Source organism: Caretta caretta, chromosome 8 (assembly GCF_965140235.1).
Source record: "Caretta caretta isolate rCarCar2 chromosome 8, rCarCar1.hap1, whole genome shotgun sequence".
In the NCBI taxonomy this organism is placed as follows: Eukaryota; Metazoa; Chordata; order Testudines; family Cheloniidae; genus Caretta; species Caretta caretta.
In genome coordinates, this window is record NC_134213.1 from 31,289,427 (window position 1) to 31,312,143 (window position 22,717).

General features: G+C 37.2%; 1 protein-coding gene across 2 annotated transcripts in view; it reads left to right on the forward strand.

Moving 5' to 3' along the window:
- Positions 1 to 22,717, forward strand: part of DOCK2 (dedicator of cytokinesis 2) — a 488,728-nt gene that overhangs the window by 397,932 nt on the left and 68,079 nt on the right. For both annotated transcript variants that reach the window (XM_048861500.2, XM_075131370.1), the window contains exons 31-33: positions 15,109 to 15,209; positions 15,302 to 15,360; positions 21,336 to 21,484. In XM_048861500.2, coding sequence (XP_048717457.1) covers positions 15,109 to 15,209; positions 15,302 to 15,360; positions 21,336 to 21,484 — 309 coding nt within the window. The remainder of the gene's footprint in view (positions 1 to 15,108; positions 15,210 to 15,301; positions 15,361 to 21,335; positions 21,485 to 22,717) is intronic.

Here is a 22,717-nt window from a genome sequence, read left to right on the forward strand (position 1 = left end):
ACACCATAGCTGTGCAGGAGACACCTATCTTGTTGGTTGATCCATATGATGTGTTAAAAAGGAATCCTGCCTTGGAACTGCACAATTCTGTGTGTGTGATGAGCTATCTTCTTGCTTATTACAGGTTGTTTGTTTGGTATTTTCCAATTATTTTGTGAATAAGGTAAGCAAGAATTAGATAATTGCCGGTATAGAAGAGATCAATAGACACCTCTGCTTTAGGTTCTAGCATTGTTGGGGAATGGTGTAGTCCATGGCTTATAAGTTATATTCAAGAGTATCTTGTCTGGTGAAAGTCAGTGAGAAGGTGTTGGCTCCATTATTTGAGTTGAGGGGCAAGATGACAGCATTTTGGAAAGAGACAAATATTGAGCCCTGGTCCTTCATATAACACCAATCAAAGTTCTTGGAGTTTTGCATGAACAAGCACTACAGAATTGAGCCTGGAACCAAATTTGATTTACACGCTATGTATTTGGGATCACTCAGTTGCCATGGAAATATAGGACAGATTTCAATGGGGAGGCATGTAATGTGCATTCTGCAAGAGAAGTAACAACACAACAGAGTTAGAAGAGGAGGGAAAGAATAATTGCAAATGGAAAGATGGAGTATATATCTTTATAGTGGCCAAGTTTGCTGATAACACAACATTGTCAGCCCCACAGCAAGCACACTATAGAGAAAACAAATTCAGTGTGATTAGGATTGATTAGGTATATGAGAGGATCGCAAAGTGCAGAGTGGGAGAGAGTGGGTACCAAAAATATTCATCAGACCTTAAGTCTAGAAACCAAATCTAGACAACATGACAAAGATTGTGAATATACATTAATTCTCTTTGTTCAGTATTGCAGTTAAAACTGGAAAGCAATGTCTTTATGCACAGAAATTTGAGTTTCTGATAGAAGTCGTGGCATTATATAAATCACTACCCCTCTGAGTTTAGGAAAATGTATTCATTTTTGGCCTGTGTATTATTTGAGGTACACTAATGAGATGGGGGGGGGGAGAATCAACAAAGAACAAATCAAATGATTTGTTTTGAACATGGGGGAGTTGAGGAAAGGTTACGTGGAATTGGCACTTACAAAGGGAGGCTAAAAGCAGAATCTTAGAGAATGGTATGGTATGATATGAAAGTAACTTGTCGGTTAGATGCAGAGATTGATAAACATATGACAGTATATTTCATAACAGTGTTTTAATATTTTAACTTCTTGCTTGACTCTCCTGCATTTTGAATGTATGCATGAAATTCCTAGTAGAGCAGCTGTAAGCTGCACTGTATTCAGTGTCTATAATTTCTTCTTTTACATTGTTTTTTTTGGCCTTGGCATTCAGTTCTCCTTTTCTGTGATATGTAACTCCTGTGAATGAACTATTAAATCATTTTTAAATGCCTGAAAAGGTACTTTAGTATCTTAAAAGAAAAGATGGATTTCATCTAACCAGTCTGAAAACAAAGTCATGGGCCGGATGGATATTAAAGAAACACATTTCAGGAAGAAATACAAATCATCAAAGAAATTAGAGCTGGAAAACAGCCATTAGCTCAACCAGCTTGTTCTCATTTTCTTCACAAACAGTTGTTGAAATATAGAAGTAGACTGGGTCTTGGGAGATGTGAATTCAATTCAGACTTTCCTTGTGACCTTGGGCAGATCATTTTGATTCTTCCATTCATCCAGTTCACGAGTGTTTGTTTTTATAGTGGGCGGATACAATCCACCTTTTCTTAAGATCTTAAATGCTATGTGGTCCACACTGTATGTTTGTTTGAACATGTCGTGTCCACAAAAAAGCGACAGCGTTACTTTCTTCAGGGTGACTTGCAGTTTAGCCTGAACCAGTTTAGTGCCAATGTATATGGCACTAACAGATCAGAGGTTAATATCTTTTTTCCTCAGCTCCATTTGTTCCATTTCCTCAGTTCCAAATTTGGATAGTAGTATTTCCCTACCATTGATGGCTTGGTCTGGACAGGACATCTTTCAGGATCAGAATGAAAACCCAGTGGTGGTACGGTAGATCCTGAGATCCCAGGAGATAGTTGGGGTGGCAGCCACCATGGTAAAGCTTGCTGCAGGAGTGGTTGACAGACAACACCTTTGTCTCTTTGATTTCCTCCCCCCAAAGTCTTTTTAAGGACCCCAAAAGGTAGTGATGGATAGATTAGTGTATCCCTCATTATTTTTTTCATCAGTTAGATCTAATTTCTGGCACACCAATTTTGATTTCCATTTTCACACGTCTCCTGTTTACCAGGCATGATCTTAACACAGCCCTTGAGTTATACCAGGGGGCCTTTTTGTTTGGACTAATTCCGTTTTTCTTTCTCCCTTTTGCACCTTTTCTCATCAACATTTATTGTTATAGATTATTGTGACATTTTATAAACTGTCACTCGCTTCTCACAGTCGAGCTCACAATTAGGGTAAATACGTGGACCCAATTAATACAACTGTCCCCAAATTCAAGAGGCAGCTGCTCAGGTCTAAGAATGTAATGGGTTTGCTGCCTGGGTTCAGAGAGATCATTATAAACTTCCTGCTTCTGGTGTTTGGGTATGATGTAATGTGCTAATGTCATTCCCAGAGCAACACCATTAACTGTGGAGTTCTTTGGACATAGTTGGGAAAAATACAAGAAGGTATCTGACTCCATATACAAAACTAGTAACAGAAGAGTCCAAAACTGGATTGGAGATTAAATAATGTCTTGCAGAGCACAGTATTTGCTGTTCATTTTCTTGATACACACAGCCTACAATACTCTGTGCACTGCTTCCCTTTTAAAGCCTGAATTTCGCATCATATTTTGGTTGGAAGAGACAGAGGCTATGCACATCTTAGAAACTTCAGTAAAGACAAATGACTGACAGGCAGGACTGAGTGGAAGCTGAAATATACAAAGCCTTGTGTTTCCATTTCCCAACTGATTCCACAGATAGATCTTGCAGTATTTTCAGAGGTTGCAGGTCTAGCTCTTTTCGCAGTGTAATTCTCAAATATTTTCTTTGAATCTTCCCTATTGTCTCTTTCAAATACATGTTATAACTCTTTTATCATATCCCTTCATCTTCAAACTGAATATCAGCTAAACAAATAAATATAATGCAAAGTTATGTTTGCAAATGTATTCCCTCTCTAGATATGTCACTACTACAAAGTTTAACTGCCTCCATCCCCTTTTATCCTTTCACTGGCTTCCTCTTGCCTTCCACATCAGAATTAAGCTCCTTGTCTTCAAGGTCCATTGTACCTGCTCATTCCTCTACTCTCATCTTTTCACTTACCCATTGACCCACTCCAGCCACATGATCTTAACTTTTCTCTGGCTTTCATGCCTTTCCCCTTATTCCTCTTTTTACATGCAATCTCCTTTTTTTGGCTGGTTTGCAATGGCCCAACTTTCTCTTTCAAATTTATCCTTACTAAACTTCCACAAGGCCTATTAAACCTTGCCTTTCGCACCTCCCATTGAAGACTTTTTTTCAAACAGCCTCTGAAATATAATTCATAAAACATTAAAGCAAAGCATCAAGGTTGCACAGTTAGTCAAAGTCAAGGGATATAAATATAAGGTCCAGCATTAATAATCATGCATCCATGTTGCATAGACTGATTTGTATTCCTGCTTTTGTGGTTAAATGTGAAGCTTACTGTATTGCCCTCTATGTTGTAAAATGTTAACCCTGAAATACACAAAGTAGCTGAGTTGATGCTTGTATATGAAGGTTAACTGTTGTTTTACCTGAGCTGGTGAATGTGCAATTGTAATACTTCAGTTACACTGTTCTCCAAAAACGATCGGAGAAGAACCCCTGTGGTGGGGTAGCGGGTTGAGAGTGAGGTAGAACTGACCCTCCACATGCAGAAGTTTTGTATTTTTAAAAATATTTATTATAAGAAACCTCCTGGCAGAAGCAATAGAAATAAAGGATGAAGCTACACATACAGAACCATCACAGGCACTTACAGGCCAGCTGTGACTGTTAATGAAATGTCTAATCTGGGCTAATTTTCAGATTTGAAATCCCCTTAGCCTTTTACCTCTCGGTCTAGATTGCATAGCCAGGACAGGTTTACTGCATCTGGATCTTTTGCTTTTCAGTTTAATCTTTTCTTGCCACAGTGGCCCACTAGCAGCATTAGTTCTAGCCGAGGAGGGTAGAGTTTAGAACCCCCTGCCTTTCTTAACATTTCCAAGTTTATTTTTAAAATTCACATTTGTGTTATACCTTGGTACTATATGGTAATGAGAGGACTTTTGTCATTTAATGTACACATTACCACAATGCACTAAACTCTTTCTACATATGATAACCCCGACAATATTTTCTTTTTCTGATCTTCAATTGTTAAGCATGGGATGAGAAGCCATTTATTAACCTGTGGAATCCACCTAACTTGGCAATAACTGCAAACTGTCTTCGAAACGTAAACTTGTAGGTATGTTCTTGTTCTGTTTCTCCTGACAAAGAGTTTCCTAAAGTTGTAGCTCAGAGATGAGATTGTTATTTACTAGGTTTACACCAAACATAAAACCCATGGCCAAATATGGTACATGTGGTAACCTTTGCTCAGCAGTAATACAGAATAGCAGTTTAACTGCAAGTCAAGATGACAGTCTTATTGGCAGTTCTACATAGGGGGATTCATACATTTGCCCTCATTTTGGTATAACCAATGCTGTCTTTCTTTCACTTCTTAAAGTAAATGGCAGTGAAACTTTATTTTGGTTTGCTATCCTGATATAGTTGTATTTAAAAATATTTTGATTATTCTAAAATCTTTTCCTCTTCTGAACTGGTAAAGGTAAAAATGGGTTGAATCGGTATCTTGGGTTTAAAATAGTGTCTTTCATACTGGAGGATCTCAAAAGTGGTTCACAGCACCACAATAGCACAGTACCACTGACATGAAGACATCTCTAGGAGGGGAGAGTGGCACACAGCTGGCACAACGGCACTGCACAACAGTGGAGGGGAGGAGAAATGACTAAAGACACCGGGACAAATTTGTACCCTTGAGATAAGTGCCATGGAAACTGTCATTTCCCTGCAGGTCTAAGAGGATACAGCTTAAGAACTCCTTCACGTTCATAAGGGTTTCATTAATAGAAAACAGACTCAGAACTATCTCATCAACTAGGTATTTCTAATGTAGCCATCACTGTGATATATGAACACCAGCTGAGCTGCCAAACACCACTTTATTAAGGGAAGATTTTCCCTCTTTCTTGATGCTTTTAAAATGATCTCCCTTTCCTGAGGTAAAATTGTACAGTTTGTTTCAATAAGATGCTTAAATCTCATTTTTAAAACAAATTCTTCTTCATTCTGACTATTAAGGCTTGAGAGTCCTGCAAACTCATTTATTTAATAAAGAATAATAATTTGCCATGGCAAGTGATCTCAGATGTGTTCAACACACCGTATTTTGCTGCTGGGTATCAAGAGTTAATTTTGTAAGATTTTGTCCATTTGAGATTTAGTGGATGGAAACTCATTGCTTAGTGTGTTCAGAAAGGGGCAAATCCCATCCATAGCAGCAGAGATTCCAAAATGCAGCAGAACCAATACGGTTCCTCTGCATGGTGGTAGAGGGATTTGGGAGTTAGGGCAGTTGCTGTTCACTCCAGCTCTGTAGAGGATCCTTGTGCATTTACATGCAACATGACTGTAGAAGAGGGGTAAGTAGTAAATGAGGTGAGCACTTGACAGTGTCTTGCGTTCCACCAGCCTTAAATCTGAAATAGCAACTTCAGAGCACATAATCTGCAGTTGCACACCCAACCTAGTGTTTTAGGTTCTCAACCTATTTACCATTGTGGGCTGCATATGCAGCTCTTTATGTATTATGTGGGCTGCATCCACACATTATATATACTACCTGTATGACCCTAAGAATGTCACATGTGCTGCCAGCTGTGTGCTGATTGGGCTGCAGGTTGAGAACTACTAGCCGAGAACAGGATTTGATACATTGTTCTGTATTTCTGCAATATAAGTATCTATGGATATCTCTAAAATATTTTGCTATATTTACAGTAAATCTGACAGTCCCAAACTGCCTAATTTTGGACAGTTCGGGGACCGTTTAGTATTTCAGGTTTAGCTTCCAAACAATTCCAAAGGCAGTTGTAAAGTTGTATCGTAACTGTACAATCTTCTTTGATCAAACTCAAAATTGATTGAATTTTCTCCGATGGAATGGTCACTTACGTTGCTGTATCCACCAACAGGCAGTCTAAATATATTTAGCACAGCAAATATTTGTGTGTTCAAAACTGCCTTTATTTTACTCTAAAGAATGTTACAGCTAATTTATAACTGCTCAGCTGTTAGTGCTATGAGTGAAGATTTCTAAGACAAGCAAATGTTTGATGGTAATAGAACTTTAGGAATGAGAAACATACACCCATGATAACATACATGAAAAGATATGGTAAAATGTTTTTTGTAGAAAAGAAGCAGAAACATGTTAAATACATTTAAATGTAAATCACCATTTCAATAATTCATGACAAAATATTTTTACAGGACTACACAGTTAACAAAATATGTCTTAATAATAATCCTCAGTTTTACTATCTCATCTTTCTATATGTCTCAAGATCTAGAAGAGAGTTATTTTATTTTATTTAGGACCTGCTTCTTTCAGTCTCAGAAGTCATTACTTTTTTTCTTTTTTCGTTTTTTAGAAGAACACAGTGTTTGGTTTTCCAACTAAGTGTTAATATGAAGAGAAAAATGAATACAGGAGTTTTAACTTCTATCATCTTCCCTTTTATTTCTATTTATTTTTATGTATCCCCTGCTAATGCACTGTTACATTTTACTTTTATAAACAATGGGCATTTAGAAATTGACATTTGCTTTTTTCTCCTGCTAGTCACTTATGTCAGCAGTCAGACATTATCTTGGGATAGGAGCACTGTCTCTGTCTGGATTTGATGTTACTGTCAATGCATGGCTCCATCACCTCAAGGTCTGGAAGGAGCCCTGTTATATGTAGTCATTACTTCTATTCAGTGACTGAACACATCAACATTATAATGCAGTCAACTTCCACACCACCCCAATGCCACTTCATTTCTTGAAATGACTTTATATTTGCAGCATTCTTTCTGTAGTCTTTCTGACTGAGGGTGACAGCTTCTGACATTTTAGGGACAGGAGAGATGGTGCTAATAGAAACCGTTTTGTTGTGTTGTTTGTAGTGAAATATAAAGAAAAGCATCACCTACAAAACTGTCATGCAGGGTTCATCCCTGTTGACTCCTGTTTTGCCACTTAACAGCCCTTCTTATAGGACTTTGGGAAGGAAGTGACGTGTATACTATTAGTAATTCTGTGCTCACTAGCTATAACCCTACTACAGGATTTTGTTAGAAAATATGCACCCAACCCCCACCCTTTAATGCCAGAATAGGTTCTCACTTCAAGGGAGATAAATACTGCATGTTTTTCTATCTTTCTCTCATTTACTATTCACAGGTTTCAGAGTAGCAGCCGTGTTAGTCTGTATCCGCAAAAAGAAAAGGAGTACTTGTGGCACCTTAGAGACTAACCAATTTATTTGAGCATAAGCTTTCGTGAGCTACAGCTCACTTCATCGGATGCATTCAGTGGCTTAGTTATTAATTCTTGGAAGCTGAGTATTACTAACTCTTGGAACTAACTCGCTGAACCTCATGTTTTAGCATCAGCATAGCACAATGGCACAGCTTAAGATAAATGTCTATCTTAAAGATTCTGCTAAAATAACCCTCAACATATTATAGATATACTTAGTAACCAGGGTGTTTATGTACTGTAGTGAGTCTCTCTAACTGCATGTGGTATGCTGTTGTTATCATTTAGTAGTATTTGTATTTCTGTAGGATCTGGTCATAGACCAGGATCGCTGCATTGCCAGTCCTCCTTTGTGAGTCTTCTGTGGCCAGAGTGGAAGGAAATAGTCTCAGTTTGTTGTTCTACATTACTCTGGAACTCACATGTCCCTTATCATTCCTAAGGCCTTTGTCACATATGGATGGACATATATTTGTGTACCACTTTCACCTCATTTGGAAAAGTCTTATAAAGCTATATATGTAGGACACCAATGGCATTATATAGAAATGTAATAAAGTTCTAAGAAATTGCAATACCCTTTTAAAGGAAAGAATATTGCGTAGCTTTTATTTAATTATATTGCACATCTACAACTATTAAAACTTTGGGATGGTTAAAAAAATCTATAGAAACAGTATTATATTATGATTTTTCATGAGGGAATCATAACATTACCAGTCCTGTGCTTGCTGCTTCTTCTGTGCCCTTCAGCCTGCTGTTGTAGTATTTTTGCACTTGCATTGCAATTTTGCAAATTGTGTTGATGTTAATGGCATCATTAGACATGAAGCAGACAGCAATGCAAAGGACTGGAAGAGGTCTACTTCATTGAATCTTTGAAGGCTTAAAAATTTACCAAACTGTTGTTGACCTACAATATGTGCTATGCTTCTTTAATAACCTTCTGTTTTCATTAACCATGAAACATTTCGGCTTAAGTACTATCTGCACAGATTCAGAAAAGCAAAGAAAATAACTTGGTCGAAATCCTGCAAGGTTTTGCTAATTGTTTCCTTTGAAAAGATGCTGAGTTCTGTCTACTATCAGTGACTTCAATGAAACTTGGAAGTACTCAACAAGTCATAGGATTGAGCCCCAAAAGATTAACTTCTAACCTCTAGACTTTCTGAATGAGTTATGACTGGAAGGCAAAGTGAGTTTCTTTATCTCTGCCTATTTAAACTTTGCTTAACTAATAACAGAAGGCATATTATTTATAAAGCTAGAATTTCTATTACATGAAATGAAGTACTCAGGGTCGTATGATAAAATGCTGACTGGATGCATGTTATAACCAAAATGAATCAGCATGGCTAATTAGGTGTGTATGCATGCATGTCCTACGGCTGATTTGTATTGCAATTTGGTTACCCTTCCGCACTATCTATCCCCTTTCTAGCCAGACTCTGGTGTCTTAGCCCATGTATGCATAATCAACAATTTAAGAATGCAGAGAATATTGTCATCATTAAAACTCCTCCTATATGTTTTTGCTGTTCTAGGACAGGTAATAACGTTCGTGTAATGTAGGTTGGTGACATTACTTTAGAGATTATAAAAATCTGCTCAAAGATATCAGAAAAATATTTTGAGATGCAACTGAAACTACATCTTTACAAGCCAACATTAATTACATTGTTAGCTTGTTTGCGAACAGATATTACTGTTTATAATATTGTACACAATGACTTTATCAACAATATTACCATATTTTAAATATATTATGGCCATCAAATATTGTTTGTATTAATTCATTGCTGTGGCTCAGGTATTAACTTGAAATGAATGTCATGGAGTTTTACACAGTCTAATTTAATGGAATTAAATTAATTATATCCATATCTTTTGTCAAGCAAGGCATAGAGTATAACCAGTGAATGGCAATGATATTGGCCTGTGGATATAAACAAAGTATCAAGATTGATCATGGCCTTATGTGAACTACTTACATAAAAGAAAAGGAGTACTTGTGACACTTTAGAGACTAACAAATCTATTTGAGCATAAGCTTTTGTGAGCTACAGCTTATGCTCAAATAAATTTGTTAGTCTCTAAGGTGCCACAGGTACTCCTTTTCTTTTTGTGAATACAGACAAACACGGCTGCTACTCTGATACTTACATAAAGTAGGTATGGCATTTGTATGACTTACGCAGTCAGTAGAGACATCAAAACAAAACCAACATGACTTTCCCCCGTCCGTAGCTTTGGCAGGGGCGGCGGGCACCAAGGATGAAAACCCACTCAGGTATCACAAGAGAAATGAGTCTCTAGATAGTATTTTAAGAAATTAAATTAATCAAGACAAACAGTTGTAGGTTATTTTTATGAGGTACTAAGTACAATATTCAATTTAATGATATTTATACAGTCACTTTGTAAGTGACAAATCTGTGAGGATTGGCAATGGAGCATAATCTTTCACTTCCTGTTATGGCCTATCTGTTCCATGAAATATTTAAGCTAGCATGAGCTCAAGAATGGCATTCCTGGCAGAGTGGAGGGGCAGCCAAGTAATGTAATAGGAGACAAGTGGATAAACCGAGAGAACAGAACTGTGAAGGGCCTGGAAGAAGAGGACAACAATCTTGAATGTGATATGGTAGAAAGCAGGAGCCAGTGGAGGAATTCAAAAATGGAGGAGGATACCAGGCTGGAAAGATTCCTTTAGCATCTGCTGTTGAATGGATGTAGGGGGTGCTGTGTATGTCAAGGACATTGGAGAGGAGGAAGTTGCAGTCTTGAGGATGGCAGGTGGTAAGAGCTCAACAACAACAAAAGCTGTGTGAATAATACCAAAAGGTTTGATTTTGAACATGTTCTAGAGGAAGAAGAATTTGGATACTGGCTGAATGGGTGAGGCAAAGGAGAGGAAGGGGTCAAACATGAAGCTCAGATGTTGTGCCTGCATGAAGAAATGGATGGTAGTGGTGTCAACAGTGTCCAGGATAGGAGAGGGGGATGTCTGAGAGGACATCGAAGGTGTTCATTTTTGGCATTGCTACATTTAAATTGAAGATGAGACTTTATGGATGAGGATTCAGAGATTGAGCTGAGACACGACAAGTGTGGAAATAACGATTTGTGACTCATTGGCATAAGGATGGTAGCAGCATCCTAGTGAGCAGATGAAGTAATAGTCCTATTGCAGCTAACTCGGTTTGGTCTCTTTCCCAGCGGACAAGTGTGCTTATCACCAAATCACCACTCTACTTGGCCCAAACAAGCAGCTGTAGTTTAGAGAACTTGATGTGAAACCAAAAATAAAAATACCCGGGTTCTCTTTCCAAGGCAACTCTTACCATTTACCACCTGTGAGACCCTGAGCAAGTCATGAGCTCCATTACCTCATGTTCAAAAATAAATAAATAAATAAATAAAGGTTATCATGTTTACTAGCCTTTTGTAACACACTTTGGGATGTCTGGGTGAAAAACAGCTGCTTTAAGTGCACAGAGGTTGAAAGTCTCAGGGGAGAGACTATGGATTCAACGTGCCAAAGAGTCAGGCCCCCTAAGTCAGGATTGAGGCCTTTTGGCAAGGCAGCAAGTGGGAAGCTATTGCTGCTACTGTCCATCCTCTACCTGTTCAGTGAAAATATAGTGGACGTGAGTTTCAAGAGTGCAACCTGGAACTTCTTATGAGCACTGTGTTCACACACAATTAATTAAAGCTGTCTGCAATTTGTGCTTTCCTGCTTTTCAGTTCAAAATCAGAAATCCCATTAGATCATTTTGTCCCTTTCACTTGTCACTTCTAACCTGTTGCATTGTCTGTAGGTTTGAACTTTTCGCTCATATTTATTAAGTCCCATTTCTATGCTTATACCTCTGTTAGCCACTTGTATTTTTCTAGTGCAACATGTACAAGAGGTGGTGAAAAATGTAAATTATTTCTGTGAATATTGATTCAACTCTTTACATTAAGTTATTGGGGCCATGTTTTTGCACTCCTTTTGCATTTGGTTTCTATCAGGAGTCTGACAATTGATTGGCATATTCTTTGTATGAATATTTGTCCCAGTAATCTCCAAGTTAGAGGTTCAGTCTTTGCATAAACTGAATTTTAAATTTGCTCTCACTGACATTCACAACGAAAGTTCTTGCATGCTCATCCAATCAGAAAATGGAAATACTATATAATATATCTTACCAAAAACAGCTAAGCAATGCTGCTTGAACATCAATATTTGTGATAAATCCATAGAGTAAAAAAATTGAAAAAATATTTAAAAAAAAATCCTGGCATTCACAATATTGCTTATGGCTAAAATCAAAGAATAAAATATTAATTGTAAATTATTCAGCTGTAACGAGTAAAAAGACAAATATATGTGAACATGGACAAAATTATTAGGAGCTAAAAATATATTGTGAATTAAACCAATACCACTCCCTAAAATCGATCATAATCATAGAATGATTATTTAATGTGATCCTTTTCAGTTTTCTGTGACATCTAGACCTCTTTTGTTGTTATGGCTCATGATTACATGAAACATTTTATTTAAAAGATATGGCCCATTTCTCTACAAAATGTGTTCAAGAGCCCAATACACATTTGAAATTTGTTACATATTGATTCAGGTGCCACTGTCCTATGCTCAATCCATAATGCACGAAGGAGCAAAGACAACTAAAAATGTCCATGTGAAATGGTGTAGTAGATTGAACACCTATAATTATTTCTGTTCTAAACTTTGATGTTCAGAGTTAATGTTTATTTTTGACTCCATTAGTCAGAAACTTGGTAATCAAGTTTTCAATCCAAATGCTATTTTTCATGCAGAAAAAAAGCTAACCAGACCCTTTTCTATCCAATTTAAAATACGCTGGACATCTGCCATCATATTTAACCTTTCTTTCACTTATAAGTGAAAATCATAAATCAGTCAACATAAATCAATTTGCCATTCCCAATGTAATGTCAAAAAGAATCGGACTATTGGTCAGTGAGTCTAAGCAAGTAATTATGTAGCTACAAGGGAAAATGTGTGAACGGTGCAGGTAGGCATTAGAGAATGTGTGAGGCATTCATCAGTTTCAAAAGTTTGCGGGAAAAAGAGGAGCACCGTAACACCTTGCTGCTGTGTTTTCTCTTGCTGGCTAGCCTGATAGAATCAGAGAAGTCAAAACCAGCCAGATTTTCTACTCCTCATGAGATTGTTGGAAGCCTGTTGTGGTACCCTCCAGTTTCCAACTTGGCAATTGATGTGTATATATATATATATATTCATTCAAGTGTGGGTATAAATTCTGTGAATGCCTCTGTGTTCTACATAAATATGCTATGTGAACTTGCTCTCCAGTAAGTCCATTTAGTTTTTTTTACCCATGCAGTTGTATTTCTAGGTTAGAGAAGTTCTGAGGAAGCATGGAACACAGCACTGGAAGTCATGCAGTGTGGGTTCTCTTCTTACCAGTGGGGTGTTTGACTTTTCCTTGCCTGCATTTCCCCATCTATAATATGGGGCCAATGCTATACCTTGCACAGTGTTGTGGGGCTTAATTCAGTGATTAAGAGCTTAAAGGTCCTTGACTAGCATATACTTTAGAAATGCAAAATACTGTGTTTCCTACACAGTGAATCACTTCAGGGGAGGATGGGATTGCATTTTACAAGTAGAGAAATTGAGGGAGAGACATTAGGAACTTATCCTGGGGGCTCAGTGTCAATCCTGGCATTAGAGATCATGCATCTCCAGACCTATTGGTGGGCAGGATTTCGTATGAGCAATTTCCACTTTCACCAATGTAATGTACCTGTTTATGGTATGTTTCACATTCATCAATAGATATAGAACCCCAAAGTCTTCAAAAGCAACAAAATGGTTCAAATTAATCAGTCAAATATTTTTAATAAGGCAAAAACTGGAGTTATTGAACCTGAATAATATTTATCTTGGGGGGAAATGTCGTCAAGTATTCTGCATTGCTATATACTGTCAGAAATTAGATTGAGGTGTGATTTAAATACTGGTAACAGACAAGATGCTGTCCTGTGTTGTGTTAATATCCAAATGTAGGTTCCAATAAGATTCTGATTTGTCAGGATCAGTTTAGGACATCATTGAATTGTATAATGTGATCCAGGCCAAATGAAGCCCTGGTGTAATTTGACTGAATTCTATGGAGTTACACCAAGGATGAATATGATTTATGGATTGTAGATAGTTAAAACAGGACAGGAACAAAACCATTACTGTAGAGTCCTTCCATAAGGTTTTTTTAATAAGCAAAATCTGGAAAGGAAAACTGTAGAGAAGCTGTGGGGCACTAAGAAAGGAATATATTAATCTTAATGCAGCAGCTTTTTGACGCTGTAGAAAGGATTTGAAGATTTTGTTTACTACAGGAAATGTTCCCATTTTACCCTCTCTCTATATATATGTTTTGCTGGATGTTGGTATCTGTTCCAAATAATTTTAGGTTGTACACAAAGAGCTCTTCAGATCTCAAAGGGTGAAACCCACTATGCTTTTAATACTTACACGGTATGTAGGGTTTTTTTTTTCAAGCCCTTTGCACCGCGGTGAGTTTCTCTCTATCTAACTGGTGGGGAATAGTTTGTAACAGTCACGTGCATTTTGTTTAATACTTCTAAATAAGTGCTGAATGCATTTACTATAGGCATATACTAATCATCATTTTCAGCCATTTAGATATATTTAAACAACTTTTTTTAAAAAAAGAAACCAATTAGAAGCATTTCTTACTATTTACAAGCCTTTTAAATTAGCATTTGCTTTAGCTTCTCCTGGGCTGGCCAGCCATTCTTCCAGTAGGAAAACTCTCATACCGCTGCAATATATAATCCTTTATCATTAAAGCACGTGGCAGGATTTCCCAGTATTTCATTTTGGTTAGCAAGAGAACAAACCAATCTGCTATTAGCAATAAGGAAGGATTTCACACTTAAAATATAGGGGTTATTCTCCTCTCAGTGCGTGTTAATGACTCATCATTAATGGGAGGTACACATGGGAGGTACACGTATTTTGCCCTTGTTTCATGTGCAGAATTCCCTTCAGAATAAATGGGAGTTTTGCACAAAAACTGCAGTTGGAGTATGGCACAAAGAGGCCAGGCCTTTGTTAAGGAGACAATCAAATATGGCATAAATGCATTGGATGCCTTAGGATCTGGTGAGTAGTGGGATGTACTGTATTTTAACCAGCCCTGCTGTGGTTTGTGGTTTATTGTTATTACCTAATGATCCCCACATGAATCTCCATTAGCACTATTTATTCAAATTCTGTTAAGAGCAAATGCAGACCAGTGGTTATAAAACCCCATCTCTCTTGCCTTTATGCTAATTGTGTAGTAGTAATGACAGACAACTCTGCATAATATTAAAACCTCATGCTGCTTTCATCATTTTCCTTCATCAATCAAGGTTTATTTCATCAAGGTTTACACATGTTTTTAATATTACTTCTCATGTTAGTTCAAAACCATTATAACTTCCTAATATTCAATTTACAGCTGTGGAACAACTATTTTCATCTGGCAGTGGCTTTTATTACCCAGGATTCTCTGCAACTAGAACATTTCTCCCATGCAAAGTACAATAAGATCCTGAATAAGTAAGTATAATTTCAATATCTTAGATGATATTTTCTTTACTGTCATAATAAAATGTCAGTAAAACCAGTGGTTTTTCCCTTTTCTCTTCTAGATATGGGGATATGAGATGTTTAATTGGCTTTGCTATCCGTGACATGTGGTACAAACTTGGTGAGTAACTATACAGTCTCAAGCACATCTGTACCTATAGTGCTCCTCCCCTTCCCCCCCCCCCTTCTTCTTGGAAAGAGTCTGTGACATGATTCAGGAATTTTAAATAGATCTGATTTTCAGACTGTCAGATGTTCTTCCTTTGGCAGCCCAAGGAATTATCCAAAAGCTTATCCAGTGATTTTAATATTTTAGAGGACATTGACACATGAGTAAGATTTCTCTGCTAGTTGAAGTTTGTTCACAAATCCCTAGACAGATCTGATAATTTTTTACTTTTTTAAGGTTGATAAAATCAAACCACGTCTGTTCAATTTAGCATTTTCCTCTATTAGAGTTTCACTGTAATACATTGTCACTGAATTATGACTAAGTGCCAGTGGAAAAAATGCATTTCATTTCAGCAAAATAAACATATGTTCAGAATGGAAATAACCTGGGATTAAGGCAGTAGCATAATTAAAGTGGAGGTAACAGACACCAGACACACCACTAAATTTAAACTAGCTATTACAAACATATACCAACGCTCACAAATCTAGCCAGTGGAGGATAAATATAATATTTATATTTTAAACATACCCATCTCTTACAGAGCTACACAAAATATTTCCATGAAATAAACCTAAAAAATGTGCTTATTTTTGAGTCCATGGAATTTCTCCTCCCTTGGATAGCTGTGAAAATTTCACGATACCTCTTAATTGTATATTTCTGGCTAAAAGTTTCAAGATGTGGTTGGACAAATTATATAAGACTCATTGCATTCCTGCCAGGCCCCTAGTTTATTCAGCCTAGCCCCAGATATTCAGGTGAATCAGCAGAAGCCATATTTGTTGGTTTTCCTTGGTGAAGTGACTGCCTTTTTAAGATCACAATTATCCTGTTGTATTTGCCCTTCAGTTGAGGATAGGCGTTCTCTTTGGCAAGTGTCAGATAACTTCAGCAGTTAACAGGGAATGGCTACCTGCTTCGTAGGTCTAGATGAGAGAGGTTGTTTATCCCTCCCCTGAAGACAGTCCAGGATTTTGGAATGAGGTGGGAGTGGACCAAAATGTGTTTCAATGACTAGAAAAAAGCCTTACAGTGAGAGACTTGAAGAACTTAGTCTGTTTAACTTATCAAAAAGAAGATAATGAGGTGATTTGATTATGGTGTACAAGTATAACGGGAGAAAATATGGGATATTTAAAGTCTCTCTAATCTAGTGGAGAAAGGCATAAGAAAAATCAATGGCTGAAAGTAAAACCAAATTAGAAATAAGGCACACATTTTTAACAATGCGCATGATTAACCATTGGAACAAACTATCGAGAGATGTAATGGATTCTCCATCGCTTGATGCCTTCAAACCAAGATGCCTTTCTGGAAGATATGCTTTAGTGAAATGCAGATGACTGGACTCAATACAGGGTTAACTGGATGGAACATGTTATGCAGGAGGCTAGACTAGATGATCTAACGATCCCTTCTGACCTTAAAATCTATGATGGAGTTTGTAAGAGGACAGAGGTTTGACCTTTACAGGTTCAGATAGCAAGACCGACATCTAGTCTTCTGGGTGATTAGCGGAAATAAATTCTAGGCTTTTCCAGGTCTCTGTATCACCATATAGTCACAGGTATTGATCGCATATATAGTCTTCTACTCACATCCCTAAAAGCAGGGTGAGAATAATTTAAGGAGGATAAGATCATCATCATCATCGTCATTTCAGTTTGGGACTCACAAAAGAGCAGTGGCAGAAGTAACATTAAGTGGCTGTATGCAGGGTGTAATAATAGTGATGGGCCCACAACTAACATGTGGTTCCGAACAGCCCCTAACCTTCAGACTTTCTGGAATCCTAGATCCAGTTTGAATACAAAACCACAGCAGGGGAAAAGGTAACTAATTCTGGTGTGGATTTTAGACAATATTGCTGAAATCTTCTGAGAATCCTTGCTTAAATTTTAAGAGAGAAGCTTGTGAGTTTTCAGAGGTATAACAGACACCATGCAGATGAAGTTATTTTGCTGGTGGCAGTGATAATGGAATGTGCTTACACTTCATTTATATGTACACCAGTCATAGAGACTAAGGCTGATTAAAAGGCACTAGTGGATTTGGACGCTGATTTCCCATTAAAATTAATATGATTTGGATGGCCAAATACATCAGGCAGCTTTGAAAATCTCAGCCTAAGAGTCTTGCTTCTGTTGAAGTTATCCTATTGTCCGATCCAATTGTTCTAATTACTTGAATGTGAGCAGACCCTAAATATTTTGTACTGTACGTATAGCTACCTTTTTCATACTCCTCTAAATGATTACATGAAAGAGAAAAGCATTGTGATGTAGAACCCAATCTTAAATCACGTTCCTTTGTTTCCCAAATGGTACCCCTTCCTTTTCTGTGTACTAACCAGTGAAAATTGAATGTAGGGTCCCATATTAAGGAAATGGAGAGGAAAATATGTCTGGTTACTTTAAAATCATGGTGGCCTCTGAAAAGAGAGCATAAAGCTACACTATGAAAGATGTCAGCTCACATTATGTTTGTGCATCTTAGAGGTAGAGTTCAGAAATGACAAATGTCCTTTTTGGTTACTGAACATGTAGCAACTCCAACCTATCAAACAATCATAGCTTCTGTTACAGCCCCAGGAGTCACTTTCTTTTATGTAAGGGGAGATCTAAAAGTCTAAATGGATTGGGGAGGAAGATAATTTGTTCCAAACAAAAAATCAACAAGTCATCAACAAGTAGAAAATATAGGGTATCATTAAAGGCTGCTGCATAATAAGCTTTCCTGCCATTTTGTTGGTCTAAGGGTATTCTAGGCAAATTTAATTATCTACAAATGAGCCATTTTCAGCTGTTTGCTCTACGCTAAGCAATGACTGACTTCTGTTGAGTATCAAACATGAGTACTGCCTATCCCATCACTTTTTCCCCCCTTTAACATGTAGGATTACTGTGGAAAATGCAGTGTCTGTTTCCTTCGCACATGTAGGATCCCATTGTATTGATAGGTACAAGATTCTGTAATGTATTCACCTTTCTACCCAAGACTTCATTGTGACAAGGATTCCTTACATCAAAACATTGTTGTAGTGTGTCTTTTTCCCTGAATTTGTGCGCCAATACATCTTATTTGAGGGGCATGAAATTTTCCCCTTACAGTGTGTCCAGATCTTCTTAGGTCTGTATCTCCATCACCAAAGTTAGGCTAGACACCAGAAGGGAGAGAGTATGTAGAAGCAGGAGCTATCTGAGCATTAGAAAGCAAAAGCTAAAGCAGACAGTTGCTGAGGCTGTTATAACACCCTGTACTATGAAATCAATTAGACTTTTCAAATATGTACTGAAAGGGGCTGTGTTAGTTGCATAAAGACATGGAAAATATTCTTTTCGGCTAAAAGGCTTGTTTGAGTCTCCTTTATGAAGAGCAATGAGATTTCTTTGATATCTATATTTAACTGTGCAGTTGCCCAACTGGATGCAGATGTCCGTGCTTGCCTGTGCATTTTGAATGTTTGTTCTCAATACCTTGCATCAAACACACTCATCCTAATGATCAGGTACTCTGTGGTAATGTTTTTTTAAACGCTGCAAATTCTTAATTGAAGACTAGAGCTTTTCTTTGCTTTTAGACAGAGATTTTAATACAACAAATATTATTCAGGCAGGTCTGGTTAAGTCTTACTATTTTAGTGTATTGATTGTTTAGCTTTCAAAGCAATCATTTAAAAAAAAAAAAGAATCTGCCCAAGTAAGAGCAAAAGAAAAAGAAAGCCTTTGAAACCACTGTTGTCATTCTCATTCTTTAGAGTCTGGTAGCAGTAGGTGTGCCTTTTAAGTTAATCTCTTTTCCCAAATCAACCCTTGCTTTGTGAACCAAAAACATCTCCGCTGCTATTTTTCTAAAATCCAGTAACATTGCAGAACATCTCTGGAGTCATTCCATTCATTCTGTATTAAACTGCCTGTCTGAGGATCATTCTCTGCTTCTACTGCCCCTCCCCAAATCTAACAATCTATGCCATTGCAGCAGCCAGAAAAAAGGGCATCTTAGAAAATTCACACCACAAAACCATGCTGTGTTATCTGTGTCATAACCATCATTTGATATTAATTCTCCTTGGATTTATTTGATCTAATTTCCAAACTGCTACTGTCTATTTAAAGAAAAGAAACTTCATAACAAATGTAAATACCGTAAATCATACACAGACCAAATTGTTTATTTAGACTGTGCTGCCTGGAGTAGGGAACAAAAAGGTAACATAGGCAGGTGGATTGAATTTGAGACTAGAAGGAAGGAACATTTTAATCCTGGCTCTGAACTAACTATCCTGTGTCCTTTGGCAAGTTCCTTAACTTCTTTGTGTCTCAGTTTCCTATCTTTAAAGTAAAGAAACATAGCAGACCTACTGCAAAAAGGTGAGAGACTTAAGGGACTTGCTTCTGCAAAAGTTAACGACCAAATGTAGTGCTTACTATCATCAACATTTCAATTGATTGCAATGGGACTATTCATGATGGTAAGCCATACATCTGATAGAACCTTATGTGTTTTCAGGATCAGTCTTTTAAAGACTTTGAAGTGATAAAACCCTATAAGTGGTAAGTATTGCTCCAATGAAAGGGTGGCCATTGTTTAGTAACAGTAAAATTTATTTTCTTTAGTTTCCAGTAATTGTTTTTAAAAAGTATATTTCTTTATCAGGTATATGCAATCTATACCTCAGAGTCAGGGAGTCAGAATCTCTGTAGAATCATAGAATATCAGGGTTGGAAGGGACCCCAGAAGGTCATCTAGTCCAACCCCCTGCTTGAAGCAGGATCAATTCCCAGTTAAATCATACACAGATTTAGATCATACACTGTAGCCTGTTGCAACTTCCCCTTTGGAGAAGTTCTCCTTGTGTTCATCTTCATTGTACTATGGACGGGGAAGCTCTTTTCCTAGATTCTCTCCATCTCCTAGAGTGATTCCTGAAAGAGACTTCTGCACCACATCTCATCACACCAGTAAGAAACTGATGTGAGAGGCAAATCAGACTAGTGTGGTACTGATGCCCAGATGCTAAAGTGATGGGCACCTTATATAATTTTTTAATAAATAAAATAAGGCAAAGGAATTGTAAAGTTGGTCACATTTGTTGATGGGGATTCTTCTCTTTGCATGGAAGCACCAGATATTACACACTGCCAGAGGCAGGACACTGGATTTCATGGACAAGTGTGGTCAGATTCATATAGAAAATCCTTTTTTCTATGAAACGATCAGCTTTTGGAGAATATTTAGTACCTGGTTTCTTTTCAGATACGACAGTTGCTACAACACTTCTATCATCTGTCATAATTGCAGATGTCTCCTAAAGCACAATCTGGGGGTTCTCCGACAACTGATGTAACTGCTGTGCTACGGGATTATTTCAGGTGGCTTTTCAGTAGTTGTGCACATGATCTAGAATACCTACCAGGATACAATTTCCGTTCTGGATTTTTAATGGTTGATATTATTCATTAAGAATAAAGGCTGATTTTTCTCCCCTTTATAACTTAGATAAGAGAATATGTCATATAGCTATTGTAATATTCTCTCCAATTGATTGGGTTTTTTTTGGGAGGGGGGAGCGGGGTGTCTTAGAGCCTGATTACTTTCTACAGCAAGCATGTACAGTACAGTATTCAGTAAGATGTGAAAAGCTGAAAAATTGAAAGGATGCCAAAGTGTGAATTCATTCCTCTGGCATGAATGCTCATTTCAAGCAGGAAATGACCCAGAACCTTGAAATGAGAATATATCCCTCAATATGCCTTCTGCTTCTGAAAAAGAATTGAGAAGGATGTGTAACTAACTGTGAGACCATTACTGAAACAGATAGTTATAACAGTATTTTAATGGCTAAAAATCTGAGATTGTTTCTTACCAAAGTGGTAGTTTTCTTCTCTTTTCCAATACTCCTTTCACCATTGTTTTTCTAGGCCAGAATAAAATCTGCTTTATTCCGGGGATGGTTGGACCGATCTTGGAAATGACTCTGATTCCAGAAATTGAGCTACGAAAAGCCACAATCCCAATCTTCTTTGATATGATGCTGTGTGAATATCATAAGACAGGAGAATTCAAAAAGGTAATAGAAAGATACACAGGATTTGTTTTAATAGCTACATTATTCTTAAAGATTTTGAATAGAGCTGGACATCTGCTGCAAAAAGGTATTAAGCATTTCTTAAAATTTAACTGTGAACTCTGTGCAGTTTTCTGTTTGCAGAAAGTGAAAAAAACAGGAAATATTGTGTGACTATGTTGATGTGCAAGTGCAAAAGAAGTGACTTAATGTAGCCCTATTTCTGCTTGTAAACAAACCAGTCATTCAAACATGAAACAGACACACTATCACGAGATGTAAGAGATGAATGATCATACTGCAGAAATAATAAGTGTTGAATGCAGAATACCTGAAGTAATAGTTCTAGTGCATAGTTTGCAAGACATGAAATATTATTACAGTTGGTTATAAAACCCAAACTTTTCCCACAGAAAACGTCAAAGGAAAAATCCCATTTCTAAACTTTTCAACCAAAATGTTAAGATTTTCTATGACAATTTTGTAAATGAAACAAAAATGTTCATTTAATCTTAACATGTCCATTCAATTTTGTTTTTCAGAAACTGATTTTTTTTATTTGTTCTTTTATTCCCCCTTTCTCTCCCTTCTAAAATCCCTTCCCCCTTTCTTCCACTGGAAAAGGCGGTGGGGGGAGTGGAGAGGTAAAAAAGGTAAAAGTGATTAAGCACCCACTTTTCAAAGATCTCTACTGTTTTCTAACTGGAAAAACTTTGAAAATAAAGTTTGTGAAAGTCAGGTTTTATTAAGGAAAATGCTTTTCCTCCCCATGAAATTTTTCATCTGGAATATAGAAAAATTTTGTCAACATACATTTGATAAAAACAGGAAAAAAATAGTAAAAAATGTTGACCAGCTCTAATGTTCATGCAATATTTGTCAAAAAATTCACATAACAAACAAGTATGGTCCAGTGAGTAGGGTCCTGTACTAAGACTCAGGAGACCTGGATTCTAGTGCCAACTCTGTGACTGACCTACTGTGTGTCATTAGACAAATTGCTTTACCTCTTTGTCCTTTTGTTTCCCTTCCTGTGTATCAGATGATAAGTTCTTTGTGGCATGGATTGTCTTAAGCTGTGTTTGTACAGCACCTAGCACAATGGCACCTCTAGGTAAATGATATCAATCAGCCTGCCTACATATTGATAAATGACAAACAAGACATTAAATTAGTACAAAAAATCGGTTACATATCACTATCTACAATGTTAGTTGAAAAAATTGAGTACATTAC